This window comes from Ambystoma mexicanum, chromosome 11 (assembly GCF_040938575.1).
Source record: "Ambystoma mexicanum isolate Mex_15411 chromosome 11, UKY_AmexF1_1, whole genome shotgun sequence".
Taxonomy (NCBI): Eukaryota; Metazoa; Chordata; class Amphibia; order Caudata; family Ambystomatidae; genus Ambystoma; species Ambystoma mexicanum.
Window position 1 is genome coordinate 674,675,151 of NC_090934.1, and position 27,908 is coordinate 674,703,058.

Below are 27,908 nucleotides of genomic sequence, written 5' to 3' on the forward strand. Positions count from 1 at the left end.
AACGGGCACACCCTGGTATCAATCGACATCTTTATTTTACTGCATTATAAAAAGAGGGCTCCCAAAGGAAGTGCAAAAGGCGCTCGACAAGATAGCAGGTATTGAAGCAAAGGGATGGCCTGAGATTCAGAGCATAATAGTACACCATTGTAAGCGAATAAAGGAAAGGGAGAAGGAGGTGGCGCAGAAAAGATTGGCAGACGAAGCGAAATTAGTACAGACAAAGTTGGTGAAGGTTGCAGCAGCAGTAGCCGCGCTCCCACACAGCAGGGAGGGAGATGAAGAGGAGGAGGGGCTGATAGCAATATAAGGAAGGATGGCAACTAATTGGGCGGGAACAGGACAGCGGCAGTGGAACGAGCAGGAGCAAGGCGGAGGTCCGCAGTGGCAAGAGTGGACCCCTCGAGGGGGACGAGGTGGGTACAGGGGCCGAAGGGGAGGTGGACCGGGGTACGGGGGAATGGGAGGAAATGGATGGCAAGGTCGTAGAGGTGCACAAGGAAGTTGCTGGAACTGCGGGAGATGGGGGCATTACTCTAGGGAGTGCAGAAGCAGACCCAACAACGGGTTCCAAGAGGTAGAACATTATGGCCACCCTCACACGGGGAGCCTATATGGTCTTCCGATGGGACAACAGCAACCGATAAACCCAGGCCAAGGAAATAATGAGCAACAACAGAGACACCAGTATAGAACACAGGGCCACCTACAAAACAATGACAATATGCAGTATACGCCAGGCAACCCTTTTGCGACAACAGCAAACGGGGCCCCCGCACCCGCACCCGCACCTTATAGCGGCGTATCAGTGGTTTCAGGGAGTGTCTTTAATGAAGGGGGGGCGATGAGACACCCCGCATAGGACAGCCCACAGAGAACACTTGCGTGTCCATTTCTATCTACCACCTACAATGCAGCAGAGGAACCATTGGTAGGGGCGCAGATAGGAGACAAGCAGTTCATATTCATGGTTGATTCGGGAGCGTAGAAATCATGTATCAGAGAGGGCCGGTTCCCGTTATCTAACCGGAAGTTAGAGACGCAGGGGTTCTCTGGGGCTGTAATTGAAGTTCCTTACACAGAAGCTTTGGATGTAACAGTGGGGGGTAAAACTGTAAAGACACCCTTACTGTATTATGAACACTCACCAATAAATTTGTTAGGGAGGGATCTCCTGAGTAAACTTAACATGACCATATCATTTACCGAGAGAGGAATAGTGTGTTCTACACCCGGGATATGCCCCTTGCGTGCGATGTTGGTAGTGCAAGCCTACACAACCACACAGGAAGTACGAGGGCTGCCGGAAAATGAGGAAATGTTTATTGAAGGGCTAAAGACTTTGGCCCTCATAATTCCAGAACTAAGAAGAATGGACTGGAGGATCCCAGCGGAGTTCCTCTTCCGCCCCATAGTGTGTCCCGACACAGCACCAGGATCAGTGGTATCATTAGACTTGCACGCTGTACAGGTGTCAGCGAAAAGGATCGCTGCGATTGGAATGGATAGGGAAGGATGTGAGTGGCGTACAGTGCTGTGTACAAATGCCAACATCGCCCTACGAGAGTTAACAGATGAGGATCTCTTTTTAGACACAGAAGGGGATGGTTAGATAGTAATGGAAATAGCGATGCCCTGTGACATTTTGATTCAAGCCAGGGAAACCCCCGTCCAATTGATGGCAGTGGTGGGAGCACCGCCGTCATTTTTTGATGACGACATGAGGCTCGTACCAAATAATCTGTGGACAACAGGCCCCCATGATGTAGGGCTGTTGCACGGAGTACAACCTGTGGTAATAAAACTAAAGCAAGGAGCAATTTTACCCCGAGTTAAACAGTATCCATTGTCCCGTGAAGCTGAAGAAGGGATAAAAGAGACAATAAATGCACTACTAGCACAAGGGATAATAGTGCCTTCAAACTCCCCATGTAACACATGTATTTATCCAATCAAAAAAGAAAAAGGAGGGTCTTGGAGGATGATACAGGACTTACGCCCCCTAAATGATGTAATTCAGAAGGAGTTCCCTCTGGTCCCGAACCCTGCATCAATACTATGCAGCATCCCGAAAGTGGCATCACATTTCACAGTAGTAGACTTGAAAAACGCATTTTTCTCAATACCCCTGGCTGAAGAGAGTAGATACCTTACAGCATTTACACTGGGGTGTAAAATATATGAACACTGCAGACTACCACAGGGATACTGTGAGAGCCCGAGCATATTCAACCGCATATTGCATGAAGACTTGGGAAACCTATCAGTTGAGAGTACGATTATTCAGTATGTAGACGATTTATTAGTGTGTGCACAAGACGAAGTAACATGTAGAAAGGATTCAACAACGCTCCTGACTCTACTGGCCAACAAGGGGTACAAGGTAGACAAGGAGAAGTTACAGTACTGCCTGACAGAGGTCTTATACTTGGGACAGCTGATATCAAAAGATGGAAAAAGAATAATTCCCGACAGGGTAGAAGCAATAAGATCAGTAGGAGAACCCACAACAGTGAAAGACATGCAGAAATTCTTGGAGATGTGCAACTATTGCCGAGCATGGATATTAGACTATGCAGCATACACGAGGCCCCTCCTACAAGCACTCAAGGAAGCACAACAGGAGAACAAAAAAATAGAATGGTCAGAAGAAATGAACACATCATTTCAATCATTAAAAGAGCTAATTTCAAGCGCTCCAGTGCTAGCAAACCCTGATTATGGACGCGAATTTTACCTATTCTCACACTGCAAGGGAACACTCATGACAGCTGTACTGACACAAAAGACGTCCCTAGGACACAAGCCTTTGGCTTACTATAGTGGTACTTGGATGCCGTGATGCAAGGCCATTTCGCGTGCGAGCAATCACTCGCTGCAGCCGCGTTCGCGATTGAGAAAAGTGCCACAATAGTAATGGGTTGCCCTGTGACATTGTTTGTGGAACATTCATTATTTGCAATACTTGAGAGGTCAAAAAGCACACTGACAACACAGCGAGCGACAGCCTACGAGATTATATTGTCTAGCGCCAACATCCATGTGGTGAGATGCAAGACAGTGAACCCCGCCACATTCATTACAGAAGCGTGCACACTAGAGGACATGCAGGACCACGATTGCGCAACCTACACAGGAGAAAGAGGGGAGGACACAGTGGTGTGTGAGAATGCTCTGAGCGAGGGGGAAGTGTACTTCGTGGATGGGTCTGCATCGATTGACGTGGACATGGGAGAAAAACATGTCGGTATGGCAGTAGTGAGGTTAGAAGACGGTGAGTATGAAACACTAGTACAATACCGCCTCCCATCATATTACTCCGCACAAGCAGCAGAACTGATTGCGCTCATAGAAGCACTACATGCAGCAAAGGGTTGCGCAGTGACAATATACACAGACTCAGCTTATATGACGACGACGGTACATGGAGGTCTAGCGAGATGGGGGCGGAGAGGATTTCGACGGACAGACGGAACACCAGTACAGCATGCGGAATTGTTGAAAGAGTTAATTGAGGCCCTACAAAACCCTACTGCAGTAGCAATAGTGAAGTGCCAAGCACATACATCCAACACAGACGTTGTGTCTTTGGGGAACGCGGCAGCGGACGCTGCCGCCAAGGAGGCTTCCTATTTTCAGAAATATGACGCAGGTGAATACATGCTGCAGCATAAGACAAACGAAGAGCCCCCAGAAGGGTACAACATGATGCCCATATCACAAATACTAGAATTGCAGGAAGGAGCTAGTGCAGACGAAAAATTGATGTGGACAAAACGAGGGTGCAGCAAGTCGGGAACAGACTTGCTGTGGCGGCAAAATAACTCAGGGAAAGTGGTAATGCCCATCCAGTTACTAGAAATTGCGTTTCAACAACTACACTTCCCCGCACATAATACCAAACAGCACATTGCAGCAGAAATACAGGAAGAATGGTTCGTGCCCTGTCTCCAGGAGCACCTATCTCGATTAGCAATGGAATGCACAACATGTCAGATCTACAATTCAGGAATGACATTACGCACACTCCGGGGAACAATTCCTAAACCCATTGGCCCATTAATTGAACTGCATATTGATTACGCAGACATGGGGGAAAGGTGTAATGGCGCACGGTACATGATCGTGGTTGTGTGCCCATTCTCAAGGTGGGTGGAAGCAGGACCATGTGCACGACCTGATGCCAAAAGCGCCGCCAAGTTCCTAGTGAGGGAGGTGTTCCCGCGCTGGGGAATTTGTGACGTGATTCGCTCAGACAATGGCACTCATTTTGTGAATGAACTTTTCAAGGAAGTCACTACATTATTGGGAATAAAACATAAATTGTGTTCGATTTATCATCCTCAAAGTAATGGCGTAGTGGAAAAGATGAACGGACTGTTAAAGGGCAGGTTATCAAAACTATGCTTTTCATTGAAGAAGAATTGGATCTACTGTCTGCCCCTTGCGCTATTCGAACTGAGAAATCAGCCAAGTAAAGACCACCATTTGTCCCCGCACGAAATTCTGACTGGGAGACGAATGCACACAGCACACTCCCCACTGCGCGAACACTCAGATGCACACAGGAGCGCCGCGATATTGGGAGAAGAATTCACGGACTATTTGAAAAAATTAACAAGGGCAGCGCGCGCAATATCAAAGCAGCTCTCCCCACCCTTCACTAGAGAGGAGGGAAATCTAACAGGGTCTGTCACAGAGCCTGAGCAACAGCTACAGCTAATGCCAGGAGAACTAATTTATGTCAGGAGTTTTGTGCGTCGATGGAATGCACCACGGTTCCACGGCCCATACGAGGTAGTGTACTACATGCCCACAGCTGTAAAAGTGAAGGGCTTGAGGTACTGGGTACACTTGACAGATGTGCGAAGAGCTTATAATAATGTGCAAGAGGAGGCAGATGAGGAGGCACAGACAACAGCAACCAATTCAACTGAACAAAATGCATAAATATTGACTTGTGTGTGCGTCAGCAATGAACGTAAATGGGAAAGTAACTGATGAAGTATTGCTGCATTCTCTTTTTATATATTACTGGAAAAAAAAAAGAAAAGAAAAAAAAAGGTTTTTTTTTGGACTTGATTAATAAAGTGAACAAATTATGACATGTTTACACCCTTGTCTGTGAATACCCTTCCCTACAACCCTACCCGCTTCCATTACCCGTCAATATATATTGGCACTAATGGTGCCAACAAAATGTTTACATACATGCACTTAATGCACTTTCATATCTCAAACAGGAGCTACCATGGCATCTAACGGGCAGCCTGCAACGGATAGAATTAGTAGAATGAGAGAATTATTACATGAGAGATGCAGATATTCGTATGAGTGTGGATTATCTGTGTGCATTACGTTGTTTTTTATACTACTGTTTGGCCTGGTTACATATTGGTTTGTAGCGTTCATCTCTATCGAGATGGAGGGATTAACAGCACTACTGGGACCAATACAACTGCAAGTGTCAGTACTAGGGAAGGTGATTTTTTGGTGTGGGACGGAACTAAACTTGTATGGGGTTATCATACCACACCATCCAGTGCTGTCATCTTACAAAAAGAAAAAGCCACAGGGTGGAGTGCAAAACAACACAGTGTCTCCACCCGGGATATCTAATTACAATGCCCGCAGTTTAAATGACCGAAACCCGTCTGCCATATCGTGGTTGTATAACACCCCCACCAGCCAGCCTGCCCCCATCCTAAAAAAGAACCTGCAAGATAACGTCAGGGACGAAAAGGAAAAGCTGCTAGCAATACACTTAATATTATATGATGCATGGGCCACGGGGGGCGGGAATGAGAAAGGGGGGTCTATTTTATCCCCCGCCCGGGAAGTTGGGAAGTACATGAGGAACAAGAACAACAGACGGAAGAGGGAAGCAGGGAGAAGGAAGTATGATGAGTACTATGGGTTAGGTCTAGATAAGATGGAAGACCCACGACACCCCCACCAAACAAATAAATGGTATGCGGATAGGAGTGCCACAGCTAAACAAACAACAAACGAGAGCTGTTATGTCTGCTCCCTCATCCCTCACGCTTCAGGTACACCCAAAGTATTGCTACCCAAAGAGTTGCCAATTATAGATGCCCAATGTCTCCTTCATCTCACGTTATGCAGGATTAAGAACACCTTCCAGGCACATGAAGTTACTTTTGAAATGCTGCAGAACGAGAAAATGTGCTATCCAAAGACGGCAGGGGTGGTATGTCTGAAAGAACCGTTTTTTGTAATACAAGGGACACTTTTTTCTGATAACAAGTGGAAGGATGGAGAAGTAATGTGCAAAGCTGAAGCACTGAGAGGTGTGGCACCAGAGAAATTGCAGTGGATAGAAGAAACATGCACACCAGTATGGAAAGAACACATTTCAAAACTAACTTGGGTAACCGCCATTGAAAAACCTTTCAAACTACAGAACGAAATAGACTATGAACTATGTTTTAAAGGAGAGGGGAAGACCTCCATGGGAACAAACAAGAACTGTAACAAGACCCTCACCATCCCAGATCTGAGAAAAGGGACAGCGGCCCTTATGGACACGTACTGGGTATGCGGCAACCAGGCATACCTACACCTCCCCCAGTCATGGAGTGGCAGCTGCTCAATGGCCACTCTGCACTCAGCCCTAATGGTAATACCAGAAAGCCACATCGACGGGAGCAAAAAGACACAGGAACGCCTGCAACAAAGTGCAGCCCAGCCAACTGCGGAGTCACAAATGTATGTCCTGTCTTCCGGAAACAAGGGAGAAGTGCTGACCCGTAACAGACGTGCATCAAACTACATATCAAAGGAATCATCAGAACTATTGGCTCAGATCCCAGATAAATATCGATTATTCAGCTCAGCAGAAACATTCTTTGCCTCACTCGTCTCAAGTGTCCAAGCAAGAGCAAACGCAAAATGGCTCCAGATAACACGCTGGGAATTGATTCAGCTGGCGAACGACACTGAAGAAGGGTTCAACGTAATAAAAGTGGAACTAAGGGCTTTACGACTGATGACCATGCAAAACAGGTATGTCCTGGACCCGTTGACGGCAATGGATGGAGGTGTTTGCCGAAAAATAGGAAGTGCCTGCTGCACTTTCGTACCTTCTGAAGACGCAGAAAATGGCTCCCTGTCCCATGTGATCGAAGCAGTCCACAACCTAGGAGAAAAAATGAAAATGGAAGGTGGAGCAGAAGACAGTACATGGTTCGATAACATCTTCTCCTAGGTCCCCTCATGGTTTGGAACAACTGTGAAATTTTTGATGCCAGCTGTGGTGTTCCTCCTTTTAATTTTTTGCCTGCGCCAGGTGGGTCTTCGAGTTTGTGCTAACGCAGTACCAAATGGTGCAATGATGATGGTGACAATGGGCAACACCCGTGGGACAATACAAAACATGCAGGAAGTGCAGGTACAAACAGGAACAGATGACACACCAAGATATCAGCTAGTGCCTATCTATCACGACAAAGATATCATAGATAAAGCATGGCACACCACCATTAGAGAGCCCCGTGTACTAGAATGGTACCAGGAGGTGTGGGTAGATTTGGCGGGAGATGGCGGATGCATATACCTTGTACCCCAGATGAATATGCCAGAAGAGGGGAAAGCTTACGAGGAGTGTGCAGAGCATGGATGCCCATAAAAGGCACACCTGCATGGGATGAGGCAGTGATGGACGAAGAAGAATGTAGAAGGCTGGAGGACTTAAAGTATTCGTTACTTAAGTAACGAAAGGGGGGAAATGTAGGGGAGGAGTGGTCCAAAAGACCCCCCCTTGCCTACACCTCCACCCCAGGTGAGGGCCATGGCTCATCGGGCGTCCCCTCCTTACCACCAGGGCCCAGGTGGTGGATGGCTCACCTGCTGAAGACATCGCCCGCACGTATAGAATTTAGCTAGGCCTCAGAAACCATTTTGTCTACTAAAAATGGTGTGAGCTCAGCGCACTGTAGCGCGGCCCCCACCTTCGGAAAGTTTCAGTTATCCCTGTCGCCGCGGCACCCTGGCAGATCCGCTGCGAGCCCGTTCCCACGAACAAGACGGACATGAGCTAGCGTAATACACTAACATTGTAACAGTTCACCTTCCGCAGTGTATCATCGCTCCCAGCATGACCCGGCCAGCAGGCCTGGGCAATGAAAAGAACAGTAAAATGGTCCTCAGATGGCAGAAAGTCTCTACATATTAATGCCAAGACCACTTGCAAAGTATGCTTTTCTCCACAAAATCTCATATTATAAAAGCCTGTAAAATGTATAAACATAAGAAAGCATGCTTCCATGATATAAGCAATGGCGAGCCCACACCATTGCAGTTGGGTGCTAATAATAAAGGAGCGTTCCAGGGATCTATTTGTTACGTGTATCACTGGGAAACCTACCCTCCATGGTTTTGCGCCATAAACGAGCTAATGCTGCTAGAGTACACGAGAAGCCATACTGTGGACTCATGTGAAGGATGCACGAGAATGCACGTGTCATGTGTGTATGTCTAAGCCCCTTATGTGCCACCACCGTCACGTACAGTGGCGGGTCATTTTCTATGTACTCCACCAACCCGACTACTACCTCACTTACTGCAAATGTCTATGCATATAACTAAATACTGTAGTTGTTAAAACATAGTGTACGAATACGGTGCTCAGACTGGGTATAATCGAGACACATCCAGCAAAGTTGAAATGCATGTTTTAAAGTGATTTGAATAAGTATTATAGAGTGTTCAAATGTTTGTGATGTTTTTACCTAAAGTCGGCAACACACGAGGGAGATACCTTTGTGAATACGTACAAGGCCATTCCCCCTCCCACCCTGCGAAGGCTGCCAAAACATGAGAGCAGAGGCCCGCGCCGCGCTGCTCCACCTCCCCCAACCAGACTGGAGCCGCTTCAAAGATTTGTAGCCCCCTCTGCAGCACCCAAGGCCGCGGCCCGCCACCTGCATTATTTACAGCACAGCAGTAAACCTCTGCCTGAACACACACTTCCAAAGGCGCCCCCTCGTAAACCCCATAACCCACCGGATCATCTTAGACTTATGGCCCTGTGCAATCAGGACACCCAACACTTTGACAACACACAGCGGCACATCCATATCAACTTCTAACAAGACAGAAAGACCTGTACCGCCCGTCCCAGGCCCTGAAGCTTAGCACCTCGACCTATGGCCCCGGTCAACAGGACACTGGTAACCATGTCCTGACGTATTACCATCAGACCCCTCACAAGGTGCATTCCTCCTGTGTTGCATTAACCTGTAGAATAACCTATTGGAAGATTTACTAAAGATGATAATATTGCAATGACTGAATGACTGTGGTGTGCATGGCCTAGGGCAAATAAGTCAGGAAAAGAGATTCATCTCTGACACTGGCCACAATGGCACAACAACACCGCCCGGAGGAACTCAGCCAACCTGCCAGGCCCAGCCCAACCCACGAGGCTGACCAGTGACGTCTTCCAGCCAAAGCCAACCGCATCGCAGCAGCACCTATAGTTAGTCACCGCCACCCAATCGCATCGAACTTGTGCCCCCTATAGTATGTAGGTTCTTATGACGTTTTTTGTAAATATATACGCCTGTCTTTGCTATTGTCAGACAGAGCGCTCTCGGAGTTCGCAGAGTTCTTTGCATGCCCTATTCTGATTGATAAACTCCCATTTAAGCTCACCCGCACTCTGTCTTGGCTTTATTCCCGATTTGGGAGAGTCCTTCATTGTCTCTCATTGCGGGGAGGATCGTGCTGGTTGGGGACGCTTGCCTTCACGGGGTGGACCCAGAGAGCAGTCTGCCTGTTGGGTAACACCAACAGTGCGATTACTGCTGAGAGACGGAGATCAATGTTAGTAAAAATAGATCCAAAACTCAGCAAGTTGGCCACATCAGAGGCAGCAGTGGCGGCAAAGGGAAAGTTATTTGGTGACTCTTTTATAAAAGGATTTAACAAAGTTCACCAATTCCTATGCTGTTAAAACGGATTTCTGAACTCTGACCTGGTGGGCAGACGTTCAGAAGGCCAGCCTAGTTTCTTGGAACAGGGTAACCTTTGGACAAGCCAGACCCATCAAGGTAGCTATGGCAGGCGGTCAAGACTAAGTTTCAGGAGGGGTCAGGGTGACTGAAAGACCTCAATGAGCACACAGAGCAAGAACACTTACAAATTACTCTCAGGCAGATGTTCTATCAAAAATATAAACACATTTATGACAAGGCCTTTGTAACTCAGACCACAGCAAAAGAATCACAGCAATACTAAGTAAACCAACACAACACTATCAATACAATGTATATACAAGACCAATGGGGTCCAAATGGTTAAAGGCACGAAAACGTTCACAACCTAGATGGGGAGAAAACAGGCAGTGCAGATATTGACAACACACCTAACTAAGAGGCAGTCCAAGCCCTAAGTAGAGAGGAGCCTTGTGCTCAATAGTACATGCAATGCAAGCGCACACGGTTGTTCCAATGGGCAAAACGGGGTCTCATCAGGGGTCTGTAGCAGCTCAGGAAGGTGGATGAGGCGATGAAGAATAAGTTCCCACTATTCAGGGAGGACCTCCACTTGAAGGTAGAGGCAGTTCCAGAGTGCGGGATGGAGTCACTAGTTCGCACTAGCAGTGGAAAGGAGAGGGACACTCAGGGGCCACTCGTGCGTAAAAAGGGGCCCAGGTGGTAGGAGTCACCGGTTAGTGTTGGAGTACTCACCGGTCCCAGGCGCACTCGGACCCAAACTTCGCCAGTTCAGTCCACTTTGCTTGCAGGTTCGAACACGACAAAAAGGACGTCTCTGCGGCTTTCAGTTCCGAAGAAGCAGTGACGATTCCCAAACAGGGCAGTGGCGATTTCTCTGCTCCGGGTGGATGAATCGACCAAGTTTCACTGCAGCAGGCTTCAGGGGCAAGAGGGCCATAAATGCAGTGCACCTGCAAAGGTTGTTGCCGCGTCAGGGCAACACGGTAACCGTGTATGCTTTGGTCCGGGCGCACTAGTCTCACTTCAGACCTGGAAATGCCAAGTGTACGAAATTCAGTGTGAGGGTGCCGTGGACACAGAGCTAGCAGTACACCAAGTTTCGAGGGCCTCCTCCAAACGGCGGTGGTCACAGAGCAAAACAACTGGGTAAGCTGGTCTGCCCACTGGTTGGCCCAGGGACACTTCCAAGAAAGCTTACTTGCAGGTTTTTATGAAGGTGCCGAAAATAGTTGGTCCCACTATTCTAATGGGTCGAAGCGTCTTCGCAGACCTTCTAGGACAGTGATGGCGAACGCGTGGCACGCGTGCCGCTGCCGGCACGCCGAGCCGTCTCTGTGGGCACGCCGTGACTACAGTCATACACTGTAGTCACGGCTTCGGCTCCCACAGTTCTCTGGAGAGAACCCTGAAGCCACGCCCCCCGCTAGGACCTAGACCCGCCTTCCCCCACCTCACGAGACTCAGTAGCACTGTGCATGCGCGCCGCTGGCTCTGGGCGCAGGCATGTTCAATGAGCCAGCGCGCAGGAAAGTTTAGTTTCTCATTACGTGCAACGTGCATCCTGCTGCAAGCTTTTTCGCCTGACAGACCCGACGCTTCGGTCGGAGTGGCAGTGCCGGCAGCCTCGGATCCGCCGAACTGTGTAGGAGTCTGCGCCACTGCTGCTGCCTTTGAATTCCGGCAAAGACGTGGAGGCGAGGATTACTTCAGGAAAACAAAGCCAGGTAAGAAAAAAGTGCCGTCAGCCCCACTACATACTTGCCAACATTCTGTGAAAAAAAAGGATGTAGGATTTTTCACGTTTCAAAAATAATTCACATAACAATGACATCACAGGAAATACAAAACATGCATTGATTGTTGGCACCATTGAAGCATTCTAAATACACAACCCATCAAACAGCAGCACAACATGGAAAGATGTTCAAATGTTAAAAATGTATTAATTGGCCAATAGTGATGAAGCGCTCATGAAAGAGACATTCCGCCGACGCTCGCTTTTTTTTTCTTCCTATATTAGGAGTAAAGAACATGAGACATCATGCACTAATTGGAATAGATCACTGGGTGAAATAGAAACAATATTCCTCTGTCTTCAGCCATAAAACTGATGTTTTTAACGCTCAATATAATTCATTTGGAGGGGGTTTTAATTTACAGCACTCATTTCACAGGCACACACTAAGATGCCCATGAGGGGGTACAAAATGAAGTCATATATAACAGGTGAATTTAAGGCAAGAGTTATGGAATGGGAAAGGGGAAGGCTCGGGGGAGGAGGTGAGATGTACGGATTTTCAGCCTAGAAAGTGAAGCAGCCCAAGCAGTACATAGTTATGACAAGTTGAACACTGAATGACATGGCGACTGATACCCCCCTCAGTCTGATAGGCAGATGCTGTGTGATGGTGTTACACTCTGCCAGTTGCCTTCACTGGTGGTTCACCGGGTTGTACCGGCAAAAGTGCAGGACTCAGTCAAGTAGCTGTCATGGTGATATGTTAACATTTTTGTGTGTTTCTGTTGCAGACCTGCAGCAATGAAACGGTGCAGTAGTGTCTCTTGCCCAGCCTCTTTCCCCTGCCTAAGTGTAGTTGGTGAATGGGCCAGGGCAAGCTCAACGTGGGTAGCTCCACACTACCAACCTGTCAGCCCCATCATAGTGTTATTTCTATATAGATTTATCTTCATGAGTTGTCTGAAGATCTCTAAAGCCTGTTATAAAATCTATGTGGACACCCTAATTTGTATATGTATTGCAATGTGAAGGGATGTCACCGCAAGTGACTTTGCAGTGGCTCTGTCTGTCTTCTTCTTGCTGATAGATTCTATCCATCAGCAGTGATTTTTTGGATACCAGGCTTGAGCCTCATTACTCCATCTTCTCGGGTTGAGAATGTAGTTCTGTGTTGGGATTCTTCATGGTCTGTGTGGATTTGTCACAGTTTATTATGTACCTTTTTTGTGGAATGTTGCAATAATATTTTTGGTATAGGTAGCTAGGGATAGATTTGTATTGTGTGCTTCATCCGTCTTTATTTTGTGTTTTTTGTAGACGTGAACACCCAAAAATGAGTACATCAAAGAAGGCAAAATTAAAAACAGATAGTGGAAGATCATTCCAAGAGGCCTGGACACAGTCATTTGGAGTGATTGAACGCAATGGGAAAGCGTTGTGTGTTCTGTGTAGTGAAAGTGTTGTATCTCGCACATCAAGTGTCAGACGTCATTTTGATACCAACCATAAAAGTGTTGCGGAACTTGGTAAAGCTGAAAGAAAAGAGTTTCTTGATGGGAAATTAAGGAAATATCACTGCCAGTATCGTAGTTTCTGCAACTATCTTTCTAAAACAAATTATCTGGCAACTGCAAGCTTTGAAATTTCACTGTGCATAGCAAAACATGGGAAGCCCCTCTCTGATGGCGATTTTATCAAAACGGCCATGTTGGCTGTGAGTAATTCCCTTTTTCATGATTTCCCAAACAAGGACAAAATAAAGCAACGAATCTCTGAAATGCCACTTAGCAGAAATACTGCTAAAGATAGAGTCCTGCGTATGGCAAGTGATGTTAGTCAGCAGCTCACCACTGACTTACAAAAGGCAGCCTGTTACTCCATGTGCTTGGATGAAAGCACAGATATAAATAATCATGCAAGGCTAGCAGTAATTTTGCGTTATGTTGTTGGTGACACCATGAGAGAAGAGCTCATGAAACTGGTGTCTTTGCCTGGAAGAACACAAGGGATAGAAATCTACAATGCTGTGATGGAGGCTTTTTGTCACAAGACATAAGGCCAGAAAAAGTGGTTTCAGTTACTAGTGATGGGGCACCTTCCATGGTGGGGGTAGCATCTGGTTTCATACAGTTTTTTGTTAAAGCAGCAAAGCATCCATTCATTCAATTTCATTGTATTATACATGAAGAAGCTCTTTGTGCCAAGGAAAGCAGCAAAAAATTAGACGATATTCTCAAGGATGTCACAAAAATGGTGAATTACATCATGGCTCGTGCTCTTAATTGTCGACAGTTTCAAGCACTTCTTGATGAGGTACAGGCACAGTATAATACTTTACTTATGTACAATAATGTACAGTGGCTAAGCAGAGGAAGGGTCTTGGAGAGATTTGTAGCCTGCTTGATGAAATTAGGCTGTTTATGAATGAAAAGGGGCAGGAATATCCACAGCTCACTGATACGACCTGGCTCACCAACCTCATGTTTTTTACTGATTTTACAATACACTTCAACGTACTCAACAAAAAACTGCAAGGTTTAGGGAAAACAGCAGAAAGGATGTTTTCTGATATCAGAACATTTGTGAGAAAACTGCAGGTTTTTGAAAGAGACCTTGAAAGTGGGCAGCTGAAATATTTTCCAAATCTAAAAATGCATTTGGAAAATTCTATAACATTTACAGACAATCCAAACCATCATGAAATCTACAAGGAATTTTCTAGCATTATAGTAGTTGCAAAGGAGAATTTTAGTAACAGATTTTTACAGTTCCGTAAAATGGAGACAACCCTGTGCTTTCTTACGTCTCCAGATAAAGCCAAATGTGAAGAACTTGATCTTTCCTGCTTACACTGGTTAGATTTAGAAAATCTTGAAATGGAGCTACTGGAATTTCAAGAAAGCTCTATCTGGAAAAATAAATTCTATGACCTGCGTGCAACACTTGAGAAGATGGAGTGTGAAGGGATAACAGAGGACAGCACAGTTGCTAGTTTGGAAAATGAAATCCTTAAAGTGTGGAATTCTCTGCCAAATAATTTTAAGTCAATGAAAACACTTGGGATTGCTTTTCTTTCTTTGTTTGGGTCATCCTATGCTTGTGAGCAGCTGTTTTCAGCATTGAATTATATCAAATGTGATGCCAGAAATAGACTAACAGATGAACTCGGTGCTGTATGTGTTGCTCTTAAAACTGACAGAGTATGAGCCAAGGTTTGACAAGTTATCAGCATGCATACAACAGCAAAAATCACATTAATTGTGCCCACAAAAGGCGTCTTTAAAAAAAATACATGCACGTGTACAGTTGTTGTGTTTTTTTCAATAAAAAAAAAATGTTTAATGGAAAGCTCTGTTATTGTGTTTTTCTTTTTAAACAAAAGCTGTTAATTAGTTTGAAAAAACTGTAAGAATTGTTTTTTCTAAACTAAAACCTTGTTATTCAGGTTTAATTGCAGTGTTGGCACTTTGAAAAAAATAAGTCGTTTTGGTTTGCAGTTTGGGCACAAAAAGGTTTGCCATCACTGTTCTAGGACGACCAGATGCAGAGGGGTCCAATGGGACGACAGCGGGCTCAGGGTGCCAAACCTTCCAGCGGTTCACCAGCGGTTCCTCGACTCTGCTTCTTAGTTTCAGGATACTTGGATCCTATACTTCGTTCAGTGAAAACTCCAGAGATCGACATGGTATGGGGGTTTTCAGCCTCCTCTTATCCAAAGTTCCACCAAAACGGAGAGGACCCAATGGGAGACCTAATCACAAACACACACTCCATACGTGGACCAATCCCGGACCACAGTGGTCCCAGTCATTCACAGCACTCCAGACTCTCTGGCACCCAAGATGTGTATTGGGGACAGACACCCCAGCCCACATACTGGAGGAACACACACAAGGCATGCAGAAGCCCGCAAAAGCTTGGCGTTTCGCGGGAAATTGCATGTCCAAATAAGGACTGACCTGGCTCGACTCGACCTGGGGATGGTGAAGGGGCAAGATGGCCAAAGGACAGGACAAAGAACCTCGTGGCATGGCCATTTTGGAGCCAGGCCACCTATTTGTGCCAAACGCGGTTAACATGGCAGGAAATGGTTAAAAATAATGTGAAAAGGTAGCTGCCACCAGCCCTGTCCATGACACATCTGCACATCTCACAAAAACTCCATTGGGAGTATCTAGGGCCTTTGAAAAATGACCACAGACCCAAGTACACTGTACTGGAAGGTACATTGTGTACTTGTTACATGTTGCAGAAAAGTTGCAACATTGGAATAGGACTAAGGGAAACAAACTCTCCCAGTACTGACTGTTTTAAGGGCATGTCAGTTTCCCCATTAAAAGTGAGGGGAAGTGCAGCTGAAGGCTGTGCTTCTCCTGCAAAGTCAGTCTATGGTGTCTAACAGCAGCAGAAAGTGTGGGGGTGTCCAAATGGAGGGAAAATGACATACAATTATGAAATGTTTCCTAACATACGCCACCATAGATAAAGCTCAAACGTCCCTGAAAAGGGTATTCGGCAGGCACATTTTTGTGCGGGCTCACAGAGACAGGGGCCATTCTGCCAGCCGCTACACATACAACATGTCCTTCAATGATAGGCACCAAGAAGATCGGAAACTCTATCCCTCATCTACGGATTTCCTTGCCTAACCAAACTAAGGCGCTCGTCATCTGTTGTGAAGTCCAAAGTAAATTGTCGGTCCTCCATTCACAGCTAAGCTACTCTGTCCCTAACACAAAAAATAACAAAAGACCAGGAGAATGACTCCCTTCTCCTGGATTGGCTTCCTCTACCTTAGTAGACAATTTTGAGATACTTTTAGCTATCTATTGAATTAACTTATTTTGTTCTTCTAGGGGACTTTTCCAAGTCTTTGACTTCCCTATTTGTTCTCTTCTTCTCCTCAAATGTTATGGGCTTTGGATATTCTTGCACAATGGGCCTCATTACGAGTGTGCATGTCCGGTAACAACGGTGCCGGTAAGCTACCGGCACCGTTGTTACCGGACCGGCATTCTCCGAGATCTGCAATGGGCGCCTTTCAGCCTGCCAAGTCTGACCTGGTGTGCGGAACGGCACCCGCTCGCAGACCTTGATGGATGCACCGGCACCATTTATGAATGGTGCCGGTGCATCCATCCTCCCCATTCCCATTGAGCTCAATGGGACTCGAATGGGAATGGGGAGTAATTTATTCCGGTGCCCGGAAATAGGGAATTACATTGCCGGGAACCGGAAAAAATAAAAAAGGCTGGCGGCAGCCGTGCCTTTTTTACCAGCACAGCTACCGCCAGACTCATAATGTCTTAAGTTTCTCTGGAAGACTCTACTTCTCTGAGATTACTAGGGATTCTGAATCCCTCTTTACATGTTACATATCCTCTGTTTCTGTAGTTCTTTAAATCCTTATGAATAAGCCATTTAACATCTTGTTCCTCCTCCCCTGTTTCTATGCCTTTCTGCTTGAGATATTTGTTGCTGACGCATTAGTTATTCTTATTCTCTTGTGCAGTTCTTATGTTACTGAGACGAGTACAAGAAGTTTCATACTGTTATCACTCATCTTGGTTTCGTACCACTCACTGGGTGGGACAAGTATGCTGAATCCCAGAGTGATTTTCACTTTTCTCCGTTACAGTCATGTACGTTTCCAACCACTGAGCAATCAATATTACTTGCTCAGCATTCTTTTTCCTTCACAGTAGTTGTACTACATTGATACTCAGTTTGGATCTCGGGTCTTATGTCACAATAACAAACAGTGGCTTGGTTTCAGTTCTGATGTCACTTTTTCTAGAAGAATGGCCTCTAGGGAGTTCCTCTGTGGAACAGGAGTCCTTGACCCCAAAGGGGAGTCACTCCCTGTGAGATCCTGCATGTCACCACCCCACGGGGGGTTATTGCGTAACGAGCTCACCTCCCTAGCCTCACAAGGAAATGCTCCCCTCAGGGAAGAAGTGACTTAATCCTGTGATTCGTCACACAAGCCAGAAAAAAAAGTCACTTGCCAACTCAATTCTACAGAGAAATAGAACATTCTTTATTTCGGGCACATTAGACCCATAAAAAAATAAAATCACAAAATCGCATTACATACATCCATGAATCTGATATTCATTAAAAGTACACAGTAAAACAACAAATACTACATGAAATACTAAAACCACAATTTAGACTATTTAAACTGTAATAAATTATCTCTCAGTTCCAATGCAAGTTCAATAAAAATATAGAACTTAAGTGAGCAATTTACATTTGGAAGTGATAAAATCATATTAAAAGCTACAGATAAATGTCTTCTCCCAAAACCTTTTAACATCTGACAAAGGTATTTATGCCTCAAGTTCGCGTTGAAGGGGCACGCTAATAAATGCATCAGATCATCAATATCATGCCAGTCACAAAAGCATCTTCTCACTCCTTGTCCGTTTTATCCAATGCAGTGCCTTTCGTGAAAAGCAGATAAGATCTCAAGCCTAACATACATACAGAACACAATTTCTTACTCGCCAAGAGTCAAATATAACTAGCCAGTGGTGAGTGAAAATGTTGCACCCTGCCATTATGTACAGCAGTACCTAAAGGATTCAAAGAATAACTATTCAAATATGCAATTATCATCAACACTGTGCGCACAGACAGGTAAACAGAGCCAGAACTCACAGCAACATGGCAGTAGTCAAGCTACGGTGTTAGTAGTCTCAGTAATGTGATATGAATTATGACCAATTAAAAGATTTGATTTTCTCTTCATAGCTCCTGTTTTTCGATAAACCTGTGATCAGGTATTTTTTTCCCACTGATAAGGTACTGAGTGATCAAGGGTTTGAACGTACTGCCAGTGATTGAAGTCCTGCTTGCAGCCTAGAATAGTCTGGTTAGTTTTTTCTTGGGTATCTCATTTAAAAATGCAAATAGAAGTTAACAGTAGGTAGATGTGTACTGGTTCCAACTGATCAGTTTTCTGCTGTGAGCCTCCAACATGGCCAAAACTTGCACTCGCCACTGAAATGTGACTCTTGGCGAGTAGGAAATGGTGTGCATGTATAGAATTGAGGTGCCAAGTTACTTTTTTATGACTGGCCAGTAGCTTGCACCTTGAACTTTTGCCCCCAGACCTCCATTTTGCCCACACAGGCCAATGCATTTCCATATAGTTGAAAGTGTTCATTATGAGATTAAAAAAATAATAATCATAAAACAATCACAAACCTCTAGCGAACACTAATAACCTACACTAATTAATATGGTAGTTTACCAAATGTATGCGAAATCAAGATGGTATATATTCCATATAAAAAAATCCCATTGTTTTTCAAATTTCCCATTAAATTAATCTTAATGATTGCCGTCTATACGAAAAAAGACGTGCCAGATTATAGGTACACTACAAGGTGCAAGTAAACAAGGGAAATCGTATTAATCAAATAACATTACTGTATTCTGTAGCCATCTAGATAAGTCTGCCTGCCATCGTAGTATTTTACATCTTTGGTGCCCGACATATGTACAATGAGATATTTAAGTCAGCATAAACATTCTCTTGCGCAGCAGTTGTGAGTATCACGTACAACTTTTTTTTTTTAATTGTGCCTTTTGGTTAAACAAAATACCCTTAACACAAATTAAAAAGAACACTTACACTATCACATGATAAAATCCATTCTACTAGCAACATCATAACACAACACATTTGAAGCACATACATTATACCTCAGCACATTAACTATAGCTTATTTTGGGATCCAGAATAGAGCACAACAATGTAGCGCACACCAGCCGCCTTACAACTTCTTTCCAGACGTAATAGGCTGCCCCATACAACGCGGACCAGAATTAGTCACCTTGGACGTCTTCGCCATTGTGGACCAAACTCGAATATTCCTTGCGATATATATGGACGAGAGTGGGTCATTGGCTCAATATCTAACAGCTAGATTCAATTTGTTTATCACAAAGCCGCCACAAACGCTTCTCCAAAACCAAACCGGACCTGCTCCCAATATATTCCTAAATTGGTAAGATGTTTAAACGTAAATATATAATGAAGTCTCTTATTAGATGGTAACTTCTGAATAACAAGATCATATATGTCATCCTCAAAGATTTAGCAACAGGACAGAATAAAAAGAAACGAATCAAAATGTGCACATCATCTTTAGAGCGATAACACGAGTCACTGCCATCAACTGTGTTGTTCTTCATGATTGTCGGGTGGTCGTTAAGGTAGCGTTGGCCCAGGCGGAATTTTACATATAACCTCTTCCTTTTGATAGGCATTACATTGTCAAGCTGCTCTACTCAATTCCTAATTGTTAAGCATTTTTAATAGGCTGTTTATTATATGCCGGTCTCAGTATTGTTCCAGTATGAGCCAAACTGCTCCAATGGTCGGCTGCTGTGTAGCCGTCAGCAGGAAGCGCCTTACATTCCCTGGCAACAGAGCCTGAAAATTCTTCTTAATACAAACAGCAACAACCGGGCATTTAACACCAACAGTAAATAATAAATAGGATGTACAAACCGGCATTTTTGATGTCTTTATAACGCAGAACAGATCTGGGCACCCGAGCGACGCTTTCAGTGGGGTTGGATATGCAGCGCTGTGAATACAGGTGAAAGGGATGGCAGCTCGTGAAACCTTGCAGGGTTAGAGTACGGTACCCGGCGTGGTGAGATGGCTTCAGGTTGTGTTTCTTTAACCGGTGCAACGTCCCCGCTCCAGGGACATACCGTTGAGACATATACCCACCGATGCGGGGGTGGCAGGCAGATTTCGTCTGACAATCTGAGTCCTTTTGTTGACAGTTCCTGCTGTGAAGATCGACCCCGAAGGATGTTTGAAAGCTACAGACCCCGCCCTGAAACGGACACTAGGACCCCGTAGAGGGATGGGCAGCGACGAGTACTGCAAGAGTCGCTGTGGACAACAAACATGCATCTGAAGCATAACACTAGCCGCTCAGAGAGCTCCCTGCAGTTTGCAAACTAATGTGGTGGCCATCTTGGAATGGCACAGTTAATACTACCAAAACACGAGGTTTACAATGTGTGTGCTCTAACAATCACGATGATGGTTGATACATTTACCACTGGACAATAATACAATCTTATAATGCAATGCCACTCGAAGAAAATATTGTAATACGTTTTTAAATAGTTTACACTTTTTTAAACGTCCTGTTATTGTTTATTTAACGTGCCAACCCTATGAGTCGTAACTCCAATTAAATTACTCCTTAATTTGTCTGTAATCAGATCTCGCCAATGGTGAGACGGGGCAGTGCAACCCTTACGCCTTCCTACGTATTCACACGCTCAAGCCTCACGCAGCTGGTTAAATAACTGTGGTCACGCGACCATCTTGAACTGTCAGATTGTCTCTATCTGTGTCAACCACAGAGTGAAAGGGGAATAGATACCATGAGCAATTCAAACAGAAAGCCATTATTTTCATGTTATTTCTTTTTTTAAACTCTTTTTATTGTTTTTCACAACCAACCTTACAGAACAAAACAGTGGCTCAGTGAATCCGTGACCCTCCAAACCACGTCTCAAAGTCATTGGCCAGTATCATATACACACTGAGATCGCCTATCAACATATTGCCATGCCCCAACAGTCCATTTGCGGTACTTGTGTGTCTCCCCTCCAGCGGGTAGTAGTCAATTTCACATTAGGAAGGTCTGTACTAATGTTGTTACTTCTTTACTTGTTCATGGTGTGTCCTCTACAGAGTTGGGCATATCGCCCTCCCCTGTCCCCACCCACCCCCCAGCCTGCGAAAGAAGATATCGTTTATCAGGATACCAAATATTGTCAGGTCTATCACTAGGATGAACCACTCTTCGTATTCCATTTCCATTTCGTTACAATAAAGTATGTCCCCTTTCCACGCACCACAGTAGGAGTTTCAACCTGCCCCACACCATTGCCACGCTCCTCTTAGCTAGAAGCAATAATAATCCTGCCAGTTTCCGCACCCACCCAGTAATATGTCTAGTATTTCCTAATAGGACCACCTCAGGATCAGGTTCCGCCTTCTCCCCTATGATGTCAGTCAGCGTATCAAAACCCCCCTCCCAAAATCGTGGCACTGGAGGGCAGCTCCATGCCACATACATGAAATCTGCTGGCATGGCTACATGGAACACACCTGTCAGGTCGTCCCTCAGGGCTTGCAGCCCGCCCACATCATTGTGTGGGCAGACCGCCGTTGCGGTCTTATCTTCCCCGGGAAGGGAAGTGACGTTGGGTTAGGGTGGGGGCGAGGGGGAGTTCGGCAGTTCCTGCCTTGTTAAATAAAGAAGCAGTTGACAGTACGCCAGGCTCCCGCGTGATATGTTCCTCGTTCGGTTGGAGGGCCCGAGCAAAACCTCACAATTGGCGACGAGGGGTACAAGTTACCCGCCCGTGCCAGAAGGAGGCCCGCAGTCGAGCGGTTCCAACGCGTCGGCGCACCTCCGCTCCCGAGGCCTGGGAGGCACGCAGAGGACCGCGGTCGAGCGGCTTAGGCGCGTATGCGCTCCTCTTCTGAGCGCCAACCCGCCCCAAGAACCCGCAGACATGGCGGATGCAGGCCGCACACGTGGGTGCGCTTGTGAACAGTGTAAGAGGGCCCACGGCGAATGCAGGCCGCGCACGTGGGTACGTTTGTGAAACCTGCAGAGGGCCCAGCTGGCCCGCAAGTTGCCGTAGGCGGCTGCCCTATCCTCCCTCCTCCCTTTCTACCCTGCAGGCCACGGGAGGCCACGCAGCACGTGGAGGACCCGAGGATCATCCATAGAAGGACAGGAGGGGCACGCCACAGCCTATCAACCCTCGAGGCTACCAGACAGCTCGCGCTCCACGTCAAAGCTGCACGTGCGGAGTGATCGCAACGCAGCGACAACACAAGGCTTCACAGAGACACATCAGGCCTCATCCGGAGTGCGCCCGCCACCGCGGACATGTCTGCTCCAACAAGCCCAGCAGCATCCTCGTCAGGTGGAGCGGGAGCCGCAGAAGATGATCATCACAGGCACAAGGTTCAGGTACCGCCTCCCAAAACCTGCCCATACCTGGCCCATTCGATGTCAGGGACACCTCTAATCTGGGACCCAGATGGGTCATATGGCTCAGGGACTTCAAATTTTATACGGGGGCAATCGGCCTAACCGATGACGCAATGTTAAAAAACACACTATTCATGATGGTAGGCTCCGCCGTCAGGGACATAGTAGGCGAACTGATGAATGTGGACACCGTCACATACAGAGAACTTCATGGGAAGCTATCGGAATACTTTACACCCCACACAAACATCGACTACGAGCGCCATGTGTTCCACACCACGAGACAGGAAAAAGGGGAGTCGCTAGACAACTTTGTGATGCTCCTACGCATCAAGCTGAAATATTGTGAATTCCACAAATACTCCAACGAGGAAGCACTACGATCCCAGGTCATAGCTGGCTGAATATCTCAACCGTTCAGAAAACAACTTCTCCAAAAGCAAAGGTCCCTCGAGGAGATCCTCGCTCTCGCCAGAATGGAAGCGGCAGTCGAGTAGCAGCTAGACAGCCTAGGCAAGGTTACCATTCAACTTCAGACACCTAGCGCGGACACAATCAACAAACTATATGCTGCCCCCTCACAAGGTGGGAAACACTCAGACGCCACGTGCTACCGATGCGGGTACGATTACGTGGGCGACTGCCCAGCAGTTGGACAAAAGTGTGTTGCCTGTGGCGGAATGGACCATTACAGAGCGGTCTGCAAGAATGCACCCAGCCCAGGGCCCAGTAGACCGAGACAACAGGAGAGAAGGAGAAGCTTGCGACACAGCCCACCCGCCGGGAGAGGAGAAGAAGACCAGATGGGACCTCGGAGAGAAGACAGAACCAGGAGGAGCTCATATGCCAGGGATGACCGGAAGACGACGGACGGCTCTAGACGACCTCAAAGGAGGAGATTTGTCCGATACATTGAAATGCGATCCCCATCAGGCAGTGAATCCCAGTCATCAGAGGACGACCAACGGAAAAAGGGGTATGTGTGGGCACTCAACAACGCCACGGCCACCCAACACAGTCCAACGCTCACACTACAAGTCAACAACGCGCCTCTAGAATTCCTCATTGATACAGGGGCGACGGTTAACATAATAAGCGAACAAGCGTACAATACACTCAACAACCCACCAAAGATCCGAAAGGCAACAGTGGACATTTATCCATATGGAGCTACAACACCACTACCCTGCAAAGGGACCATCTCTGCGTGGTGCGTGCACAAATCACACGCAGCAAAGATTCCCCTACATATTCTGAAGACAGAAGCCAACAGTGGATGCATCCTCAGCTTTAAGACCGCTGTTGAGATGGGTTTGGTGCACATTATGTACCAGCTGTTGGCCCACAAATACTTCACCAGACCGGACGCAATAGAACTAACCTTTCCAAACCTGGTCAAAGGTCTGGGAAAATTGAAACACAGAAAGGTACATAAACCCGGACATAACGCCTGTCGCTCAAAACTATTGCGGGATACCTGTGAACATACAGCGCCAAGTCGAAGAAGAACTAGACAAGCTCATTAAACTCAACGTCATTGAACCAGTCTCAGGACCCACTCCATGGGTATCCCCCATTGTTCCCGTCCCCAAAAAGTCACCCGACGGATCAATTCGCCTGTGTGTAGACATGAGGAGAGCCAACGCAGCAATCGAAAGGGAGAGACATCAGGCGCCCAGGATCACTGACATGATCCACCTCCTCCACGGGGCGCAGGTTTTCTCCAAATTGGACCTCACAAAAGGATATAATCAAATTGAGATCGCACCCGAGTCCAGGTACATCACGACCTTCGTCACGCACCTGGGCTTATTCCAGTACAAGAGGCTCAGCTTCGGGATATCCTCCGCAGTCGAAATCTTCCAAGAGGAAATACACAGCGTTATCAGGCACGTGCCAAACTGCCTGAACTATTCAGATGATGTCCTGGTATTTGGCAAGACTAAGGAAGAGCACGACACAGCTCTTCACAGAGTGTGCAAAGCGTTACAAGCAACTGGGTTAACTCTGAATAAGTCTAAATGCGAATTTGGAAAAGGCTCATTACGATTCTTCGGCCACATCTTCTCCAGCAAAGGAATGCGACCAGACCCGGAGAAAGTAGCAGCGCTCAACTCAGCCACACCCCCGACGACCACGACAGAGCTCCGGTCTTTCCTAGGGCTGGCCAGCTGCTGTTCCAGGTACCTAAAGGACTACGCAACAATCAGCAACCCTTTGCGCCTACTAACGCGAAAAGACCAACCCTACACGTGGTCCACGGACAGCCAGAGAGCATTTGAGGCAATTCGGGACGCCATTACAAACGCTGAGGACATGGCCTACTTCGACGCCAAGAGACACAACGAAGTAGTTGTGGACGCCAGCCCTGTTGGCCTGGGCGCCATACTAACGCAAGTTGATCCGCATGAACCCACGAACGTATACATCATGGCGTATGCCAGCAGGAGCCTAACCCCACAGAACAAGCATACTCCCAGGCCGAAAAGGAAAGCCTGGCGGTGGTATGGGCATGCAAGTACTTCCATCTGTTCTTATACGGCAAGGAGTTCACCACCATAACGGATTACCAGGCCTTACTCACAATTTACGGGGACCCCAAATCAAGAATGCCACCGAGGATAGCCCGATGGGGTCTACGTCTGCAGGACTATAAATTCGTCATCAAGAACCGCCCGGGAAAAGAAGACAACCCAGCTGACTATCTGTCTCGCCACCCAACCGGCCCTGCCAACCCTCAACCATCCATCGCCAATGAATACCTCAACTACGTTGTCCATCATTTGCAACCCTTGCCCGTGGGGTGGGCAGACATAATCACACATTCAGAGCAGGACCCGGCGCTACAAATCGTACGTCACTGCATGCAAGAAGACAGAAGAGCGCACATGCGCCAACAAGCGAGACAGGAACCGGAAGAGATCCAAGAGGACATCAAGCACATAGACCAGGTCTGAGACGAACTCTCCATAGTCGACGGTCACGTCATACTGAAAGGGTGCAAAGTACTCCTCCCAAAATCGTTACGCGCCAGAACGATCCAAGTAGCACATGAAAGCCACCGAGGAGTGGTCGCCACCAAGAGACTACTAAGGCAAAAGTTATGGTTCCCCAGCCAGGACGCGATGGTAGAAGAAATGATAGGTCAATGCATGACGTGCGCGCAAGTAGCACCTCCTCCACACCCAAACCCACTTCACAAGTCACCACTACCAGGACATGTGTGGGAGAAACTGGCGATGGATTTCTCCGGACCCCTGAGAGATGGCATGTACGTGCTGGTGTTAATGGACGAACATTCAAGATTCCCAGAGGCGCTAATCATTGACAGCACCGCAGCCTCCAGCGTCATCCCAGCACTGGACCGCATGCTGTCTATATACGGAATACCCAGGGTCATCAAGTCCGATAATGGAGCGCCATTCATGAGCAAGGACTTTGAGAACTTTTCGAGATACATGGGGTTCCAGCACCGGAGAATAACACCACAATGGCCACAGGCAAATGGCATGGTCGAGAGATTCATGACCAACATCAAAAGAACATTACAAAAAGCGGCCATACTCAACAAACCTTTCGACCAAGCACTCTATCAGTTCCTTAGGGACTATCGCCACACACCCCACAGCACGACGGGCATATGCCCAGTTGACCTGATGTTCCGAAGACCGATCCAGACGCGACTGCCGGAAGACACACACTCGGCAGAAGCAACGCCACTTGAACAGAAGGCCAGAAACAAGGATGACACCGCAAAAGCCAAAATGAAAGAGACCGCGGACCACAAGAGGAAAGATCAGCTGTCAAACATTGAGCCCGGAGACCAAGTGTGGTTGCGGCAACCCAAACAAAGAAAGGAGGTCGCCACATTTGCACAAGACCGGCTGGTTGTCACGACCAGGAAAGGGACAATGATCACGGCCCAGAGAACCGACCAATCCTCAGTCACTCCGAATGTGTCGCACTACAAGCCCCGGAGGAGCCACACAGAGCATGAGCAAGTCGGAATTGAGTACAGCGACGATGACCTCAGTCAAGACACCCCCTACCTGGGAGAGTGGGAGGCATCGGAAAGTGAGGACAATCAGACGTCACAGGGACAGACAGAGAGGACACCGTGCAATCGTGGGCAACCCCAGATTAGCCGTATAAAACCCCACAGACTCATAGAAGAGATGAAGTGAGGAGCGGCAAGTGTTTTACTTGTTAAAAAGGAGGGAGATGTCAGGTCGTCCCTCAGGGCTTGCAGCCCGCCCACATCATTGTGTGGGCAGACCGCCGTTGCGGTCTTATCTTCCCCGGGAAGGGAAGTGACGTTGGGTTAGGGTAGGGGTGAGGGGGAGTTCGGCAGCTCCTGCCTTGTTAAATAAAGAAGCAGTTGACAGTACGTCAGGCTCCCGCGTGATATGTTCCTCGTTCGGTTGGAGGGCCCGAGCAAAACCTCACAACACCTCTGGGGCATCAAGTAAAAAATGTGTGTAACAGTGCGGGGATATAGTCAAATTTATGTAGGTACTTAAAATGGATCAATTTTGATTTACTATTGAAGGCAATCTTCCTCGTTTGTGTACAATACTTCCATACTTCATCAGTCACCACCTTCCCCAGGGATATCTCCCATTTCCACTGAGATTACGCCTCACATCACACTCTGGTATCCTGCATTTTACTGTAGAGCTTGGACACAATCTTACTGGTATCTACCCCTCCTACCATTTCATCCAATATAGCGGCTACCTCAGGTTCATTTAGAAGGGTGGTTAACAGACCTTTCAAGGAATCCTCTAACCAGAAGTATAAAAACAAATCCACGGGTGTAACCTCCCCTTGTTACATAACCCCTCCACTGCAAGAAACTGTCCGACTGGAGCAAGATCCAGAGACCAGGAAATGCCCAGCCGTTTCATGCATCATACAAAACCAAGCTCACTAGTCAAAGGTAACCCCTTTGACATGAATAATTGGGAGTTTAGGTGAGTATAAAACCTCTCCCTTCTGTTTCCTCTCCATCCTAGTCCAGGAACTACAGGTCAGCTCTACCATAATCTCTACTTTAGATGACTGACTGGGGGCTGTCAGCACAACCACCCATAACAAGGATTGCGCTGCCAGAGCCCTCCACATGCCGTCTATCTG

The 27,908-nt window shown here is 46.9% G+C and overlaps 1 protein-coding gene across 1 annotated transcript in view; it reads right to left on the bottom strand.

Annotated features, from left to right (window-relative positions):
- Window positions 1-20,659, bottom strand: part of KIF3A (kinesin family member 3A) — a 1,370,456-nt gene extending 1,349,797 nt beyond the window's left edge. The window contains exon 1 of the mRNA XM_069623529.1: window positions 20,243-20,659. Within this exon, the coding sequence (XP_069479630.1) occupies window positions 20,243-20,248 (6 nt within the window). The 5' untranslated portion in view covers window positions 20,249-20,659. The remainder of the gene's footprint in view (window positions 1-20,242) is intronic.
- Window positions 20,660-27,908: the final 7,249 nt, after the last annotated feature.